Below are 17593 nucleotides of genomic sequence, written 5' to 3' on the forward strand. Positions count from 1 at the left end.
AGTGTGCACTAAAGGCATCGTACTACTATCTGAGGAAGATGAAAAGTTTCCCAGCATGCCTTGCAGTCCTACCTGAGCAGGATGAGTTTCACCTTGGCGGCGGCGCTCTTAATGATGGCTGATGCATTCTGGTGACTCCGCCCATAAAGAATCTGGTTGTTAATCTGATAGAGAAGAAGAGACACACGCAGAAATATTATAATTATTTCCATAAAACAAACAGTGATAAATTCTTATTGACGAGTGAAATATCATCAACAGGAGAAACGTTTCTGTTCTGGTGTCACACTGAGACGATTTTAACAACACGAGACTGAATTAATAGACTCATAATAAGAAATAACATATTGATGATGGAAACAAGACTGAAAGAATCAGTGATCAGTTCAGTTGTAGCTGTTTATATTAAAACACGTTACTCAATATGGTCAAAATTCTGTTTAACGTGGAGATTTATCAAGCAAGTAAAAAATGTGGGAGGAGTTAGTTTAATTAGTTTAACAGTAAAAACTAATTAAAAAAAGGAAGATGAACAAGACGGAGGAGAACAATGAGAAGAACAAGGAGGAGGAGCGAAGGCGAAGAAGAAGGAGGAGGAGAAAGAGGAGAAGCTGGAGGAGGAGAGGGGGGGCGGAGGAGACAAAGAAGAAGAAGGAGGAGGAGAAAGAGGAGAAAGAGAAGGAAATGAAGAAGAAGACGACAGTGAGGATGAAGAAGAATCAGACGGTGAGAAGAAGAAGCAGTAGAAGAAGAACTCACACATTCAGACACGTTTAATTCAGATAAACATTAATTGAAGGTCGTTGAGCTGTGAGGCCGTAAACTAACAATTAAGAAGCTTCCAGCACCTCCACATGTTAAATCAATACCTCATCTACACACACACACGCACACGCACACACACACACACACACACACACACACACACACACGTTTCATTATGTTATACATGAATCTGATGTTCAAACATACATGTGGACAAATCAAATCATTCTGTGTGTATGTGTGTGTCTGTGTGTGTGTGTGTGTGTGTGTGTGTGCGCGTCAGTGTGTGTGTCAGTGTGTGTGTTGTAATTGTCCAGGCTCCTCGGCTGAACATCAATTTTTCATGGACTGTGTGACACAGCTGTAATGAGGAGGAGGCGAGCAGAGATCTCAGTCTGTTTAATATTTATGTGGAGAAATTGGAAACCCCCTCTCACACACACACACACACACACACACACACACACACTTACTGTTTATTGATATTTGCAGATGATGTGATGTTGTCTCATCTGCAGCTGTTTTATGATGCAATATAATGTAAAAACAATGTGAGTGAGATGTGAAGCTGAAACACACACACACACACACACACACACACACACACACACACACACACACACACACACACACACACACACACTTGTGAATCATCAGATTTTCAGGCTCCATGTTGGAGACAGTTCAGGGGGAAGTGAACGTCGACCTTCAGCACCTGAGGGGCTGTCGTCAGTACTAAATCATGAATGATGATCTAATATTGATGAATAATAATGATGTTCTATTAAACAGTCGACAGTCTTTGACAGGCTGCACACTGCCGCTCTGGGCTCAACGCTAACCACATCCACGATGCTAATAATGCTGAGCATGAGTAATCTTTACCATGTTCACCATCCAAACATTAGCTAATCATCAGCTGAGCTGATGTGAATGACATCAGTTCTGCAGGTTAACATGTTGACCTGATGACTGACACCTGGTATTACATACATCCTGTCAGGTGACCACCATGTTTCTACACAAAGACAGAAAGAAGTTCATGTAGAACATTTGCTGAATTTACAAGAAGGAACAAATAAGTCAGAATCAGTCAGAGACAGAGTTTCACACAGTTTATAAAGTGTCTCCAACTCAACAACTCACTAAACTGACACATTTGTTAAGGGAGTCTGGTGATGTGGTGGTGACTGGTTCAATGGTTGGATCAGTTCAAACATCTTGTCTCACAGAGGACACCAGGTCTGAACGTAATGTAAGTATATGATGTAATGTTGATGTGAGGTCACGTGATATGATGTAACAGTGTCAGTGATGATGTCAGCTGGTCTCACCTCCAGCAGCTCGTCTCCGACCTGGATGCGTCCGTCCCGAGCAGCCGGTCCTCCCGGATGGAGTCCCACCACGAAGATGCTGAGGCGGGAACGATCTCTGTTTCCCGCCAGGCTGAGACCCAAACCCTGCCGCTCCTTCTCCAGCTCCACGCACAGCAGCTCCCCCCGAAGGTCTCCATAACGCTCACACCAACGCTCTGCAGGAGGAGGAGCAGAGTTAACAAGGTCCAAGTGTCACTCCTTCAGTCCCTCAAATCATGACTGAAGACATTTCTAATGTCCATATATTTGTGGAGCTGATCTGTCTCAGGATACAGGAGCTGAAGTCCAGGAACACGCTTCAGTTTTCATTAGGGCTGACGAAAGAGATGCTGAGAGATCGCTGGTGGACAGAGACTGGACAGGAAGTGACATCATGACTTACTACACTTCTATAGGTGACAATAATAAAGACATGACGGAGCAGAAGGATGAGATGAAGAAACTTCTGGTTCATTTCGAGTTTAGAGATCATCAGTGGCAACATGATGTGACTGTCGCTAAACTGGACGGGGAAGACACCGGCCACAGCTGCCTGTTCTGGATCTGGAACTGAATTTCCTGATTATTCATTCATTCATTCATTCATTCATTCATTCCACTGACTTTTCAGAAAATACTTAAATAAAAGAGTTTAAGCCTGGAACCAGCTGACAGCTACAGGTCTGTGTACACAAAGACTGAAGGACTACACATCCCATAAACCATTGCAAATGAGTCCTTTCCAACGCCTTCCAGCTCACAAACATCAGGTCACATCAAAGACGACGTTTAAACACGTCCACGGTCGCAGCGAGCTCCAGAGAGGAGATCTCATGGCCGGTTTGTATCGGATGGTCACCACATTGTGGCCAATCAGCATCCTCGATTCAGAGTCTGAACTGGATTTTCTTCTAGAACCTCACTGATGGTTCACCTCTGAGCGGGCTTCGGTTCCATGCAGGAGAACAGTCTGTGTGGAGAGCTGAGGAGGTGAAACACCGGCCGGATCTCTGTGATCAAAGACGCTCCCAAAACACCGGCCGTGTCCACGAAGGTAAAATCATGTGGGACAACAGCTGATGGGTTCTGAGAGAACTTCACCAGAACATCTCGAGCTGTCTGACGACAGACACATCAAGAGGAGAGGAGGAGGTGAGAGGAGGAGAGAGGAGGAGTGGAGGAGGAGAGAGGAGGAGGAGAGAGGAGGAGATGAGGAGAGGAGGAGGAGAGAGAGGAGGAGAGAGGAGGAGAGCTGAGGAGGTGAAACACCGGCCGTGTCCATGAAGGTAAAATCATGTGGGACAACAGCTGATGGGTTCTGAGAGAACATCACCAGAACATCTTGAGCTGTCTGATGACAGACACATCAATCTGTTCATCATGTGAAGACCCCACTGTGAAACACCATCATTAGAGAGGAGGAGAGGAGGAGGAGAGAGGGGAGGAGAGAGGAGGAGGTGAGAGGAGGAGAGAGGAGGAGAGGGGGAGAGAGAGGAGGAGAGAGGAGGAGAGGAGGAGAGGAGGAGGAGGTGAGAGGAGGTGAGAGGAGGAGGTGAGAGGAGGAGAGGAGGAGGTGAGAGGAGGAGAGAGAGGAGGAGGTGAGAAGGAGAACAGGAGGAGAGCAGGAGAGGGAGGAGCATTAAAGCTGGTGTCAGACAGGACGTTGCCTAACAGGCCGTGAAATAAACTACAAACAGAAACGTGAGTGAAATGTAAAGGTGACATTAAACAGCACGGTGAGTCTGACGGAGGGACAGAAACACACGGAGCTCGTTAGGAAAACTAAAGTTGAGAGTTCAGCAGAGATCACAGAGATCACAGAGATCACAGAGATCACAGTGATCACAGAGATCACAGAGATCACAGATCACAGAGATCACAGAGTTCACAGAGTTCACAGAGTTCAGCAGTGATCACAGAGATCACAGTGATCACAGAGATCACAGAGATCACAGAGATCACAGATCACAGAGATCACAGAGTTCACAGAGTTCAGCAGTGATCACAGAGATCACAGTGATCACAGAGATCACAGAGATCACAGATCACAGAGATCACAGAGTTCACAGAGTTCAGCAGTGATCACAGAGATCACAGAGGTCACAGAGATCACAGAGATCACAGATCACAGAGGTCACAGAGGTCACATGACTCGTGACCTTCTCCTCAAACTAAAGAGGAGGCGGAGTCTCTTTGTTCCTGGACGGCTGCAGCTGTGAAGATATGAAGGTTTGTCAGTGACGGCTGTGATGTGAACACAGACATCAGCTCTGCTCGAGGATTTAAAGGTCACAGCAGTTATCACAACGACCAGCGTCGCCTGAACCGTTCAACGACTCAGCAGAGTCCATCAGCTGCGACTGAAGCAGACACAAGATACCTGCTGCCAGGAGAAGACTGACGGTCCCGTTCACTGGTCACTGAGTCAGTGAGGGACAGGAAGGAAACTCTGTTCATACACCTTTTATTAACTATCATCTGCTCTATATTAACTGAGGAGGAGGAGGAGGACGAGGAGGAGGAGGAGGAGGAGGAGGAGGAGAAAGAGGACGAGGAGGAGGAGGAGGAGGAAGAGGAGGAGGAGGAGAAGGGGAGGAGGAGGAGGAGGAGAAAGAGGACGAGGAGGAGGAGGAGGAGAAAGAGGAGGAGGAAGAGGAGGAGGAGGAGAAGGGGAGGAGGAAGAGGACGAGGAGGAGGAGATGAGATGTCATGTGAGGTAATGATGACAAATGTAGAGGCGATGGAGCGAGACTGATGGAGAATGAAGACAGAGGGAGGAGATCACACACACACACACACACACACACACACACACAGCTCTGTAGAGATGGTGAGGACTTTGTAATAATCAACTGATCCACAGTAAATTGAAAGTATTGATCAGTGCAGTGCAGCAAATCCCAAAAACACTTCAGCGTTCTTCTTCCTTAAAGTGATCGATCAAAGAGCATCCTGATGATTCTCAGTGCAGCACGAAGCATCATTTACAGTTAGTATGAAGACGTGTTAATCTTTCAAAAAGTCCTTAAATATTACATTTTTGTGATCTTACACTTTTCTGTTCGTCCGTCTGAACTCTGTGTTCACAGGAGGCACGTTTTAAATGTTTTAATCTGCAGGTTTACACATTTAGTTTGGTTCCTACCATTTTTCTTCATCACAGCTTCTTAATATGAGCCTGAAAATTCACCCAAGTTACAAAAGAGAAACCCAAATTTCAGATAAAAAATAAAGCATGCAAGCAAAAAGTGTTTATAAATGAGTTTATAAAAAAATAAGCTTAAATTAACAAATTACAAAGAAATGACAAATGAAGTGTTTCAAAAAGTGATTTCAGTTAAGTGACTGTCGTTTGTGTGACTCAGTCGTCTCGTCTCGTTAGATGAAGAGTCAGACGTGACTTCAGTCTGAAGCTTCAGCGTGATTGGACCTGACGGACTGACAGCAGAGACGTGATGCACACACTTTAATTTGAGGCTGAGAGACTGAGCTGAGGGCAGGACTCATTTAGGAAGGAGCACAGGAAGAAAACCTCCACCGACTCGATCGATGAGATTCACGAGGTGAAGAATGAAAGATATCAACCTCAGCAGGAAACAAGAGACGACGTCTCCGTTCAGCTCAGACGGAAAAATAACAGTCTGAAGAGGAAAGTTGAAAAGAGAAGAAACTGATCGCTGAGTCTGTGGTCAGCTGGTGTTCAGGCTAAAATCTGCCCTCAAAAAGTCAAAACATCTGATTAACTGCATTTTCTGGAGAAGTTCGCCACATTAAACAAACAAAAATGTGGATAATTTCTGCAGAAAAATGTAACAAGGAGTCGAAATCTGAGTAGAAACTGTTTGTGTTTGTAATGTTGAATTTAATTTAGAGTAACTGGCTGCTTTTACATCTCCAGCTGAAACCACGGAGCGAACAGACGATCACCCCTGAGCTACACAGTGCTGTCAGGAGGCTAGCTGGTTAGCATGCTAACTTCAGTAGACAGTGACAGAACGTCAACACTTTGTTTCTTCACTTTTCAAAATATGATTTAAACTAAAATTCTGGACATTTCTGTATAAATTACAGATGCACGATACATTGACACAACATTTACATTATCGGTTACCGGGAGATAAAGAAATTATAGCTGATGAACAACATAACACTGAACTGCTGCAGCTGCGTAGAGCCACGCAACGTAGACAAGAGACACACACGTCGTCACGACACGACACGACACGACACGACACGACACGAGGAAAAAAGTCTGATCACAGCTGTGGATTATGAAATAAACCATCTTTGTTCTCTACATCTGAGCCTCTTATTTACTTACTTATTCATTTTTAAAATATAAAACCGTTGGTTTCTGTTGTTGGTTATTTGATCGGTATCGGCCACGACAGTCAGGGAATTATCGCTCATCGTATCGGCTGAAACAAATCCACATCCCACATCTCTACTACAAATCCCTCCTTCAAACCAGCTCCAGCTAAACGATGGAGATCTGACATCTCTGTTCTGTTTCCTGTTGAAGTGAGGAAGGTCACACACACACACACACACACACACACACACACACACACACACACACACACACACACACACACACACACACACACACACACACACACACACACACACACAGCTTAACTGTTTTATCAGGACAGAGAGGAGACGTTCGTGTGTGTGTGTGCATTTATGTTCTCGGCCTAATGGGCTATTAATTGTTTTAGTGAGATAACTCTGTGTGTGTGTGTGTGTGTGTGTGTGTGTGTGTGTGTGTGTGTGTGTGTGTGTGTGTCAGGTGGAGGACAGCTGAGACAAGGTGGATGAAGGACAGAGAGGAAACAACATCTGGCTGCAGCTGTGATTCTGACGACGATGATGATGATGGAGGTGTCAGATGAAGACACGTCTGTCATTCAGTGATTGATGTTGTTGATGTCCGACTGTGACGGACGAGGCTGGCTTCATTTCTATCTTCTTCATTATTAACAAATCCTCTGAAGAGCCTCAGACTAAAATAATAATAGAGTGAATGTATTATTTCCTGCAGCCGCGGGCTGACAGAGGTTTTATTCCCCTGCAGAACTCCATTGTTGTCCAAAATCTATTAAAAACACATGAAAACACACTCTGCTGCTGCCAGCGTCTAATAATAATGGACCTGATGAGAGAAGAGTGTGAGCTGCTCCACACCAGTCACGTACCTCCGTCAGTGTGACGCTGCGCTGCGTCAGGACCCACTGTGGTCCAACAAGGTCAGTGTTTACATCAGGAAACATAGGTAAGAGAGCGCACACACACACACACACACACACACACACACACACACACACACACACACACACACACACACACACACACACACACACACACACACACACTACACAAACCACTACCAAATGCCCTCAGCCCTGATATTTGAATCCATGTGTGTGTTTTAGTGTGTGTGTCTGCGTGCGTGTTTACGTGCTCCAAGCAAGGTTACTTGTCACAGTAAATCAGGGCCCACGTGCACACGCGCTCTCTCTCTCAAACAAACACACACACACACACACACACACACACACACACACACACACACACACACACACACACAGCTGTGTGTGTGTGTGTGTGTGTGTGTGTGTGTGTGTGTGTGTGTGTGTGTGTGTGTGTGTGTGTGTGTGTGTATTAAATGTTAAGTATGAAGACTTACAGTCTGGCACGACGTTAGAAACGCGTCACCAACACAATCATTTTTTCCCAGCGCACACAAACACGTCCTCGTCACTAAACAACCGAGTAAGTTGATTAGCAGTGAGTCCAGAAACAACAACACAGAACCCAGCATCAGGAGCGCTGGACCAGTCTCAGCCTGGTTGGGTTCAGGAGAACATTGTGGTTCAGGGTTAAATTAATGAGGTTACTTATATGTCAATGCTTCAGCTTCAGTTTACTTCATTTGTATCTGTTTGCAGCAGAAGACAAAACATCCATCTGGACAATTTACACGAGGGACAGCAAAGATTTTATTACAGCCTGAAATAAAAAACACTTGATCGTGAGTCGATCGGCACGTTGATCATGGTGATTGATCACTTGTGAATATCCTCACAAGTGACTTGAGAAAGCTGTCTCGTCTGATGGAATAAAAATGAACGTAAAGGAGACATTCTGCTCATTTTCAGGTTAATGATTTTGAGGTTTACGTTCTTTAATCCTCAGTGAAACACGTTTCCTCTTTCTGTCCGGGCTGCGGCTCCGTCTCTTTAAGGCCCGCCCTCCTGAACACCACAGTCTGCTCTGATTGGTCAGCTCACACACACCTGAGCTAGCACCGCTAACAACATCGGAGCAGCAGCAAAATTAATTCTCACGTGCCAAACTAGCCACTGGGCATAAATGATGCTAATGTTTAACGTAGTGTGATGTCACAAAGTCACAGAATTAAGGGCGGGACTACTGATGAGGCGTTCAGGGGCAGTGTTTTCTGTAGGAGAGAGGAGCTCCCCGTTGTGTGGACTTTTTAATTTTCGAGACCTTTTACATGAAAAGAACCTTTAAAACACGCTGAAGGAAAGGCACAGAGTCACACGGCACGAGAAACCTCCACTCTACAGGTGCACCAGGTGTTTTCCCACGCCATGTTCTGTCTCTGCACAGAGGAACAAGGTGAGAGCAAGGTGAGACATGTCTATTAGATTCACTTATCTCACACACACACACACACACACACACACACACACACACACACACACACACACACACACACACACACACACACACACACACACACACACACACACACACACACACACACACACACACACACAGAACAGGAGCTGCTCGGTCTGTTGGAGGTCAACAGCAGTGAAACATTTCTGTTTGTGATCCACTGAAAATCAGAGGACGATTTTATTTTGGGCCACACGAGCAGCTTCGTCTCTGAGGATGATGATGATGATGATGAGGATGAGGATGAGGATGATGTGAGTCGATCCGTCGCTGTGGTTCAGACTGAAACACGTCAACAACTCTGTGATGGGTCGGGATGAAATGTGGTTCATATTCCCCTCCGGGTGAAATGTAATAACTTTGGTGATCTGACTTTTCATCTAGCGCCACCATCTGGTTTATTTTAATTCATTCTAGTTATAAAGCGCCAATCCACAGCTAAAGCTAATGATGACTATCTGATCTTGTGAACACAGAACTGTCTAATCCTCGAAACTAAGACGACCTCCACGTCTTCAAAAACATAATTTGAGGCCGTTACATAACATAACCACAAGTCCCCGGGGATCCTTATTACGTCATAGCTTTCAATATCTCCTCGTTTCCTTTCAGTGTGTTTAGTATCAAGCGTCTAATTAAAAAAGATGCCAGAAACAAATCTTAAGAGTCGATGTCACAGATTCAGCTTCACTGTGTTTCAGTCGGGACTGTGGACAGAAAAGACAAACTGAGGCTGAACAGCAGCGAGGAAACAGAAAGACAGATAGATGCTGCTTCTGATTCAACACACACGCACACACACACACACACGCACACACACACACACACACACACACACACAGAGTCTGAGAGTGTGTTTGTGCTGCAACGCAACTTAGCTGGTGGTAAAAGTAAATGTGCCCTGGAGGATGAAATAGGACCGAAACAAGGGCTACCTGTGTGTGTGTGTGTGTGTGTGTGTGTGTGTGTGTGTGTGTGCGCGTGTGTGCGTGCGTGTGTGGACTGAAGCCTGAACTCAGGTGGAAAAGCTGCTGGAAATAAAACAAGAGCAGAGATTAAGAGACCGTCCACTCAGCTGCTCCTGACACTCTGTGTGTGTTTGACTTTAAATGACTGCAGGGTGTGTGTGTGTGTGTGTGTGTGTGTGTGTGTGTGTGTGTGTGTGTGTGTGTGTGTGTGTATGTGTCTGTCATCTCATCAATCCATTAATCTGTGCATAAACAGAACAATATAACATCCAGATATTTCAGGAAACAGCCACGATTTGGACAAATGTCCTGAAGCGTCTCTGCAGCAGAGCAGAGTGGATTTATTAAAAGCCTTCACTGCATCAGATTAAATAAACAAAGGCTTCAATAAACCTTTTCTCCTCCGAGTGCTGGATGTGAAACTGACAGAGTTCAGTCTGTGCGTCTAACATCATCATCATCAGGAAACATCAGATTCTGGTGTGTTCAATTATTTTTCCTCTGAAGAAACAAGTGGAAGTGGAAGCAGAGTGAACAGAGAGCTGAGCAGACTGCGCTCGCCTCCGTCACTGTTTGGAGCACTGCTGCAGCAGCTTGTGGAGGTCACTGCAATGCAACAGTAGCTTAGCCTGCTGCTGCTGCTGCTGCACACGCACACACACACACACACACACACACACACACACACACACACACACACACACACACACACTCTCCCAGAGGAGGTGGCATTAATCTAGTACTGCCTGCTCTGGTCCAGTTAGTAACAACAGACTGAAGGCAGCACAGAAACAGAAGCAGAAGCAGCTCCAGTATCACCAGCATCAGTGCTGGTTTAGTACCAGCGTAACTATCAGTTACTGGCTTCACGGTCACCATCGAGTGCCAACTGGTATATTAAAGGACCGACAAGCCTCCTGATCAGCAGTGTTTTCTGATCTGAACTGTCTGTTCCTGAGAATCCAGCCAGAAAACTGTCAACACTTTATGTTTCTGTGAACTACAGATACGTTCAAGTATCTACGTGCCATTTCATGTTCACATTACATGTATATGAGCTGACTGTCATGTCAGGAGGTGGAGGGGATGGTGGTGATGAGAAGGTTGTTAAGCCAGAGACCACTGTTCAAGACTGCGTTTCAACAGAACCAGGTATTAAGACATTTTCTAACCTGAACCAAGTGGTGAACCTGAAGAAACGTAAGCGGCATCATGTCTGTGGTTTGCAAAACCACAGACATGTTGTTTGCTGAAAAATAAAACTGATGTGACAACACTGAGGTTAAAGTTCTGCCGGGTTTAGGGACAGAAACGACTGATAGGCTGGAAATATTGTGGTTTAGAGGAAACTTGGTCAGTGACGGCGCCCTCTAGCTGCTGTAGGGGAGCAAAGGAGGAAGTCAGGTGACGTTAGAGAGACACAGCAGGAGGTCGAGGAGGATCGGACTTTAAAACAGGAGATTGATGTTTTTGTTTTTTTAACCACAAGTCAACATTTCTTTTAATCATGAACACGACAGTTCAACCAAGTCTGTTCTGTCCCTGAACAAACCTTAGTGTTGTAACATCACGAAGCAGATTAATGTTTTGTAACAGTTCTGGAAGACAAACGATGTCGTCCTGCTGATGGAGCCGTCGGATCACAAAACTTCATGTAACGGGCCTGGAGGATGAAATGTGTCCAGTAACATGACGGATGACTGAGTGTTCAAAGGATTACTTCATTCTACAGGTCCAGAACCGTCATGACTGCCAACAACATGTTTGAGATTTCTTTAAAATTACCTCAAAATGTGTTAAAATGACCTCAATATCTTAATAACAACATTCTGCTGTTCTCCAACAAGCAGGTAGTAAATCTGATACTTTCTTCACTACATTAACAGCACAATAACTGGCACGCAGCAGCTTCTTTGGCACATTTTTACCACAGACAAAAGTCGAATCTTGGCCGGCTCTTCTCTCATCCGGTCAGAGACGCAGGCTCCCGAGGACAAAGAGCTATAGGTTTAAGTTTTCCTAGTGCAATAAAAACCTCGACTGCATTGCTCAGCAGCACTTTATTATTGCCACCACTCCAATGGATTAATTCTTTTAAAAGAGCAGATACATTTTCTTTTTCTTTCCTTGTGCTGGAAAGGAAATTAAACAAAACCTTAACAAGGGAATTAACCAACTTGATTCTTGATTATAAAGTTGTATTGTTGTAATAAATAAAATAAATACAAATAAATTGATTTAGGAAAACAAATCCAAAATGGTTAAAAACGTCCTTCAGTTATTGAGTTAGTTAGACAGAAGCTAGTTGGAAATTAAAATATCATGTTGTGGTAATTTTCTGAGAAATTTTTTTAGAAATTTAAAATGTGTTACTTGATAATTTTCACCTCACCATGAACTGAGCGGACCTCTTAAATAAAGCGTTAGCGTGTTGTTGCTGCAGTCCTGTTTGTGTTTCACCACCTGACATCGGTCCCGTCCAGCCAATCATCTCCTCAGCAGGAACACACAGACTGTCATCATGTTGTCTGATCCAAGCAGGAACATCACAGGTGTGACCGACGGCATTAAAACTGACTGCATCACATTCAGGTGAGGTGCTTCCAGAGTCCTGTCATCGTTCCTGCCGCCTCACTGGCACATTTCACCGGCACACTTGATGGGACTGAGCTGTCGTTAATGAATTTGTTTTGTTATTACGAGCCAACATGTCTGCCGTGTAAAGTACCTGCTGTGAAAATGATTGTCTGGATTGGACCGAGGCTGTGAAGCACCCGTTAGGAAACACATACAGGACTGCAGCACATAAAACACTGAGTGAGTCTGATGACGATACAACTTGTGTCTATTTCCTGTTTTGTCTATTAAGTATGTTTTTACCTCCGCTAACACCCACAGCTGATAGTCTGATATATTTAACATGTGATGTATTGATTAGAGCTCTGATACCATTTTTTCCTTCCTGATACAGATTCTTACGCCTGAACTTTGTGTTTCTGCTGATACTGAGTACTGCTCCGATACCAGTGCATTAAAAAACATTATTTTTGAATTATCTTTTTTTAACAGCTGTAAACTACTAACCCTGTACGGATGTTAGGTTTTACACGTGCTTGGAGTTACACAAGTCGCTTGCTGTTTATGGATGTTGGCTACTTGCAAATATAAATACATTTATATGACATAAATGATGTTGTATAACAGCTGGTCCTAAACTTTTCAGACCGTGTACCTACATAACATATCAAACCAAATTTCCACCAACTGCAAATAGCAACAACAACAACGAGGGAGCCGCCTCCTTTTTACTTTATTTCTGGAGCCGGCGGCTCGACTGAACTCAGCTCAGCTGCTTTTTCAATCAGCGACGGAGGAGTCTGAATGTCACTGCGCCCGTTAGCTAGCTGCTTCACATCAGCCGTCACCTCACTTTCATGGACGTTTAGGTCACGTCACGTGACGACAACTACTTTTGTATATTCAACGTTTGTCTGTAATAAAATGTAATTAAATGACAGTTTATGGTCTTTGGGCATGTTCCAGCGAGGCTCTTGCGTACCACCAGGTGGAGCATGTTTACTACAGGTGTACTACAGTTAAATAATCACCTGTACAGATTCTGATCTGATGCATCAGTAATGACCAACCCTCGTATTCATGTTCCTGATTAATCAACATTTGCTTTAATACCTGACTCAGCTCTGATGCTGAATGAGGAAACTGCACCATTAACCAATTATTCATTATTCATTATTTTGATTTCTCTATTAAAGTTCAAGCATTAAAAACAACGTATTGTTAAAGATGACAGGAAATTCTTGGTAAATTTAATGAATTGAAGAAAAGTTGTATAAGGACTTTTTAAAAGTCGTCGCAGGTAAATAAAGCACAGACCGAAATATTCAGCTAAAATATCATCATGTTGTACTGAACATCCCAGAACCAATCAGCACGCAGTATTTCACCTATTTCAGCTTCTAACATGTAATTTATCCTCACGTATAATTATTAACAATGAACTATCTATCGTGCAGTCACACAGTTTTTAATCTTTATGATTGTAATACTGGATTTTTATTCATGCAATTAAAAACATTTTCACTTTCAACACTGAGACGCAGACAGATGAACAACAATGTGTGTGTGTGTGTGTGTGTGTGTGTGTTGGGGACGGAGTGAGTGATGCAGTCACCTGGGGAGCCCGCCAAGTCAATCTGCGCCATTCATCACCAGTCACACACACACACACACACACACACACACACACACACACACACACACACACACACACACACACACACTACAAAACACTTTGACCTGCACAGTTGAATGAGTCATGACACGCTGTTTGCAGTCTCACTGCACACACACAGACACACACACTTAAACAATGCAGCATAACCCTGATGTGGAGGAGGTCGGACCCACCTGTTTCTGTGTGTGTGTGTGTCCGTGTGTGTGTGTGTGTGTGTCTGTGGTCCAGTGAGCAGACAGACATGCAGACAGGTTAAAGGTGACCTCTACCTGGACTCAATATGTTGACAGGAACATGGTGGAAAAACACACCAACACACACACACTCAGCCGTCTCATAACTCAGCTGATCTGACCGTGACCGACACCAGAGAAACCACCAGCACACACACACACACGCACACACACACGTGCGCACACACGCGCGCACACACGCGCACACACACACACAGAGTGAGGGAGCACACTAACCCGGCGGCAACATCGTCCATACTTCAGTCTTCACACACCGACATAAATCCACATGTACCGCTGAGAGTGTGTGTGTGTGTGAGAGAGTGTGTGTGTCGTCTCAGTTTCAGGTTTGCTGTAACGCTCCGATATCCAGAGAACGAGATGTGTGTGTGTGTGTGTGTGAGAGAGAGAGAGTGTGTGTGTGTGTCAGAGAGCCGGCTGCTGTGATACTGAGGCAGAGAGCGACCAACAGCTCTGTTATACTCTCCAACCTCGATTACTCCCTCTATCACCCCAGCTCTCTCTCTCTCTCTCTCTCCCTCCCTCTCTCTCGCTCATCATCATCTCTCTCTCTCTCTCTCTCCCTCCCTCTCTCTCGCTCATCATCATCTCTCTCTCTCTCTCTCTCTCTCCACCCTCCTCCTCCTGCTGCTCGACCGTCCCTCCCTCTCCCTCATCCATCTTTCTCACCCTATCCAAATCTATTTTCCTCCCCACTCTGTGCCAACCCCCCTCCTGTTGACACACACACACCCACACACACACACACACACACACACACACACACACACACACACACACACACACACACACACACACACACACACACAAATGGAAACTTACAGATTCATTTCTGCGTCGTGAAGATGAAAAAACCTACAAATACCATGAATCTTCACTGAACACTTTACTCACATTACTTTTACTCTGACAGCTTTAGTTACTAGTTACTTTGCCCTTGCTGTCCAGTGAAAACCATGTCGGTCCAGATGTGTTGATGTTTGTGATGAACTCAAGGAGGAAGTGTCCTTTAAAAACCCTCTTGGATTTTATACTGCCGTACTTTGGGTTGGGTTTCAGTGTCTCCAGTGTGTTATAAGTTCTTTTACTTCAGAAAAGGATCTGAATATTTCTACTGCTGAACACAGAAACTCTAAAAATAGGTTTGATGGAAGAAAAAGGAGCACTCACATGTTTCCTTGTAAACCAATGAAGATCCCTGGAACTTCATAGAAAACAAGGAACCGGTCCAAGGAGCTCTGGACACTTACCAAAACCCCCCGACCTTCAAAATAATCTTGGCATACTCCAAAAACCACAATGTGAATTATCAGTTCGATTATCATTATTACTTGGAAGCTCCGTCTGAATCCCTGAATCCTGGTCGTGGAGGACAGGGGAGTTGTACAACAAGACTTTTTGATCCTCCACAGAGATCTTAAGACTTCTTGAAAGATCTCTGGAAACTCAGTAAGAACCTCTTGTACCCATTGAGAATGCCAAAGATCCCGTTACCTTCCAACGTCCTTAGAAATTTCTGAAACCTCCTCAAAGACACTGTCTTCTACACAATACCTGGAACCTTCTTCACCACCTCTATACCCCTTTGACTTCGAACGTGTCCTCTAGAACTTAACTCATGGATAACAGGAGATCTGGATCCTTAACAAAGACCCCTCACCTTTGCGCCTTCCGCCTCAAGTCCATCTCAGGAAAACGCCCAGAATCTCCTTCCATAACTCGATCTGAATCTCTAGAACCTTATCATGGGCCCTTACTGTCTCTCCAGAGACTCATGGGTCCCTTTCATACACAGCTCAAAGCTGCTGGGCCTGATAACTCCCCTGGTCATGTACTAAAGTACTAATGTGCCATTCACCAGGTCAATCTCACAGCGGACTGTTCCCACGTGCTACTGCCCTGTGGCACTCAAACCAAAGCTGATGAAGTGCTTTGAGAAACTGGTTCTCCAGTATATCAAACGCAGCATCCCAGCAAGCCTGAACCCTCACCAACAGATCCACAGAGGATACCATCTTCCTCAAAAACCCTGGGCATCTATAGTTATCTCTGAGTACCCATCAAGACCAACTTACAAACTCGTCATGGAGTCCTGCAGCCTTGTCCGACACATCTCCAGCCTCCTCACAGTCTCCTTCAACCATCTCTAGAATATTTTGTGCTAAGTACTCAATGATCCAGATTTTCTTCAAGGACCTTCCACCAAGACTCCTGCACCACCCCTCAAAGCTCAGTTCAACCTCTCCAAGTATATATTGAACTTCCAAACCTTCAAGTTTCTTTGGAACCCCCTTAAGGACTCCTGAAATCTCTGGGTCCAAACCATAACTACTATGGCTTTGAATACTTTTATCTCCATATTCAGACCACTCATCCTCCTCAAGGATATCTACAATTACTGTGACGTCAGTTCTTCCCTTTAACTCAGAATGTGTCCTCAGAAAGTGACACCAGAAGTCTCCTGGATCCAGACGTGTGAAACATTGTTAACCTCAAGAAAATCCCAAATAACCGGAGTGCCTTTGTGGCCGAATGGTTACAGTGCGTGTCACATGGCCGAACGATCACAACAGTTGCCAGTTTGATTCCAGCTGGCGGTGTGTGGTGCATGTCATACCCCTCTCTGTGCTCTGCAGCCCGGTGGTGCAGTGGTCAGCACTGCTGCCTCACAGTAAGACGGTCCTGGGTTTAACACCTGGCTGGGCCTTTCTGTGTGGAGTTTGCATGTTCTCTCGTACTTCAGGTACTCTGGTGTCCTCCACCATCACAACAGGCACATCAGGTTAATCCTCCAGTCAGTGCCCTTGATCACGGCACAGGCTTAGAATCTGGAGTCGGTCTCTGGTGCTGTATGTTGGCTGATTCCTTCCTCCGGATTAAATGCAGACAAACAGTTTCACTACGTTGTACTTTGTATGACTGTATGTGATTAATAAAGATTCTTGGTCTGTCCCTGTTCCTGTCTGCCTCTTCACCTGTCACTATCCAACACAGGTAAAGTCCCACAGAACAGATAACAGGGAGGCCCTTCTTAAAAACCTTCAAAGTCTTTAGTCACCTCTGAAACCTCTTTCAGGACAACTAGAACCATTTCAAGGATTACTGTGATCTTGTCTCACTTCTGCATTCTCAAGAGTGATTGGAGCCCCTTCAAGGACTCCTGGAGCCCCTGAAAGACCCTCGTCCCCTGCTGTAAAAACACTGATGTGAAGATTTGCATTGTTCAGCACACATGAGCTATAAATGATCCACTGGATACAGACACCATGACTGTGGCTGTGTTTATGT

At 44.8% G+C, this 17593-nt stretch overlaps 1 protein-coding gene across 5 annotated transcripts in view; it reads right to left on the reverse strand.

Annotated features, from left to right (window-relative positions):
* The window catches only part of patj (PATJ crumbs cell polarity complex component), a 110542-nt gene that overhangs the window by 30017 nt on the left and 62932 nt on the right, over positions 1 to 17593 (reverse strand). For all 5 annotated transcript variants that reach the window (XM_073476109.1, XM_073476111.1, XM_073476110.1 and 2 more), the window contains 2 exons: positions 2100 to 2296; positions 73 to 164 (listed from right to left, as the gene is read on the reverse strand). In XM_073476109.1, the coding sequence (XP_073332210.1) occupies positions 73 to 164; positions 2100 to 2296 (289 nt within the window). The remainder of the gene's footprint in view (positions 1 to 72; positions 165 to 2099; positions 2297 to 17593) is intronic.

This window comes from Pagrus major, chromosome 11, assembly GCF_040436345.1.
Source record: "Pagrus major chromosome 11, Pma_NU_1.0".
NCBI lineage: Eukaryota > Metazoa > Chordata > Actinopteri > Spariformes > Sparidae > Pagrus > Pagrus major.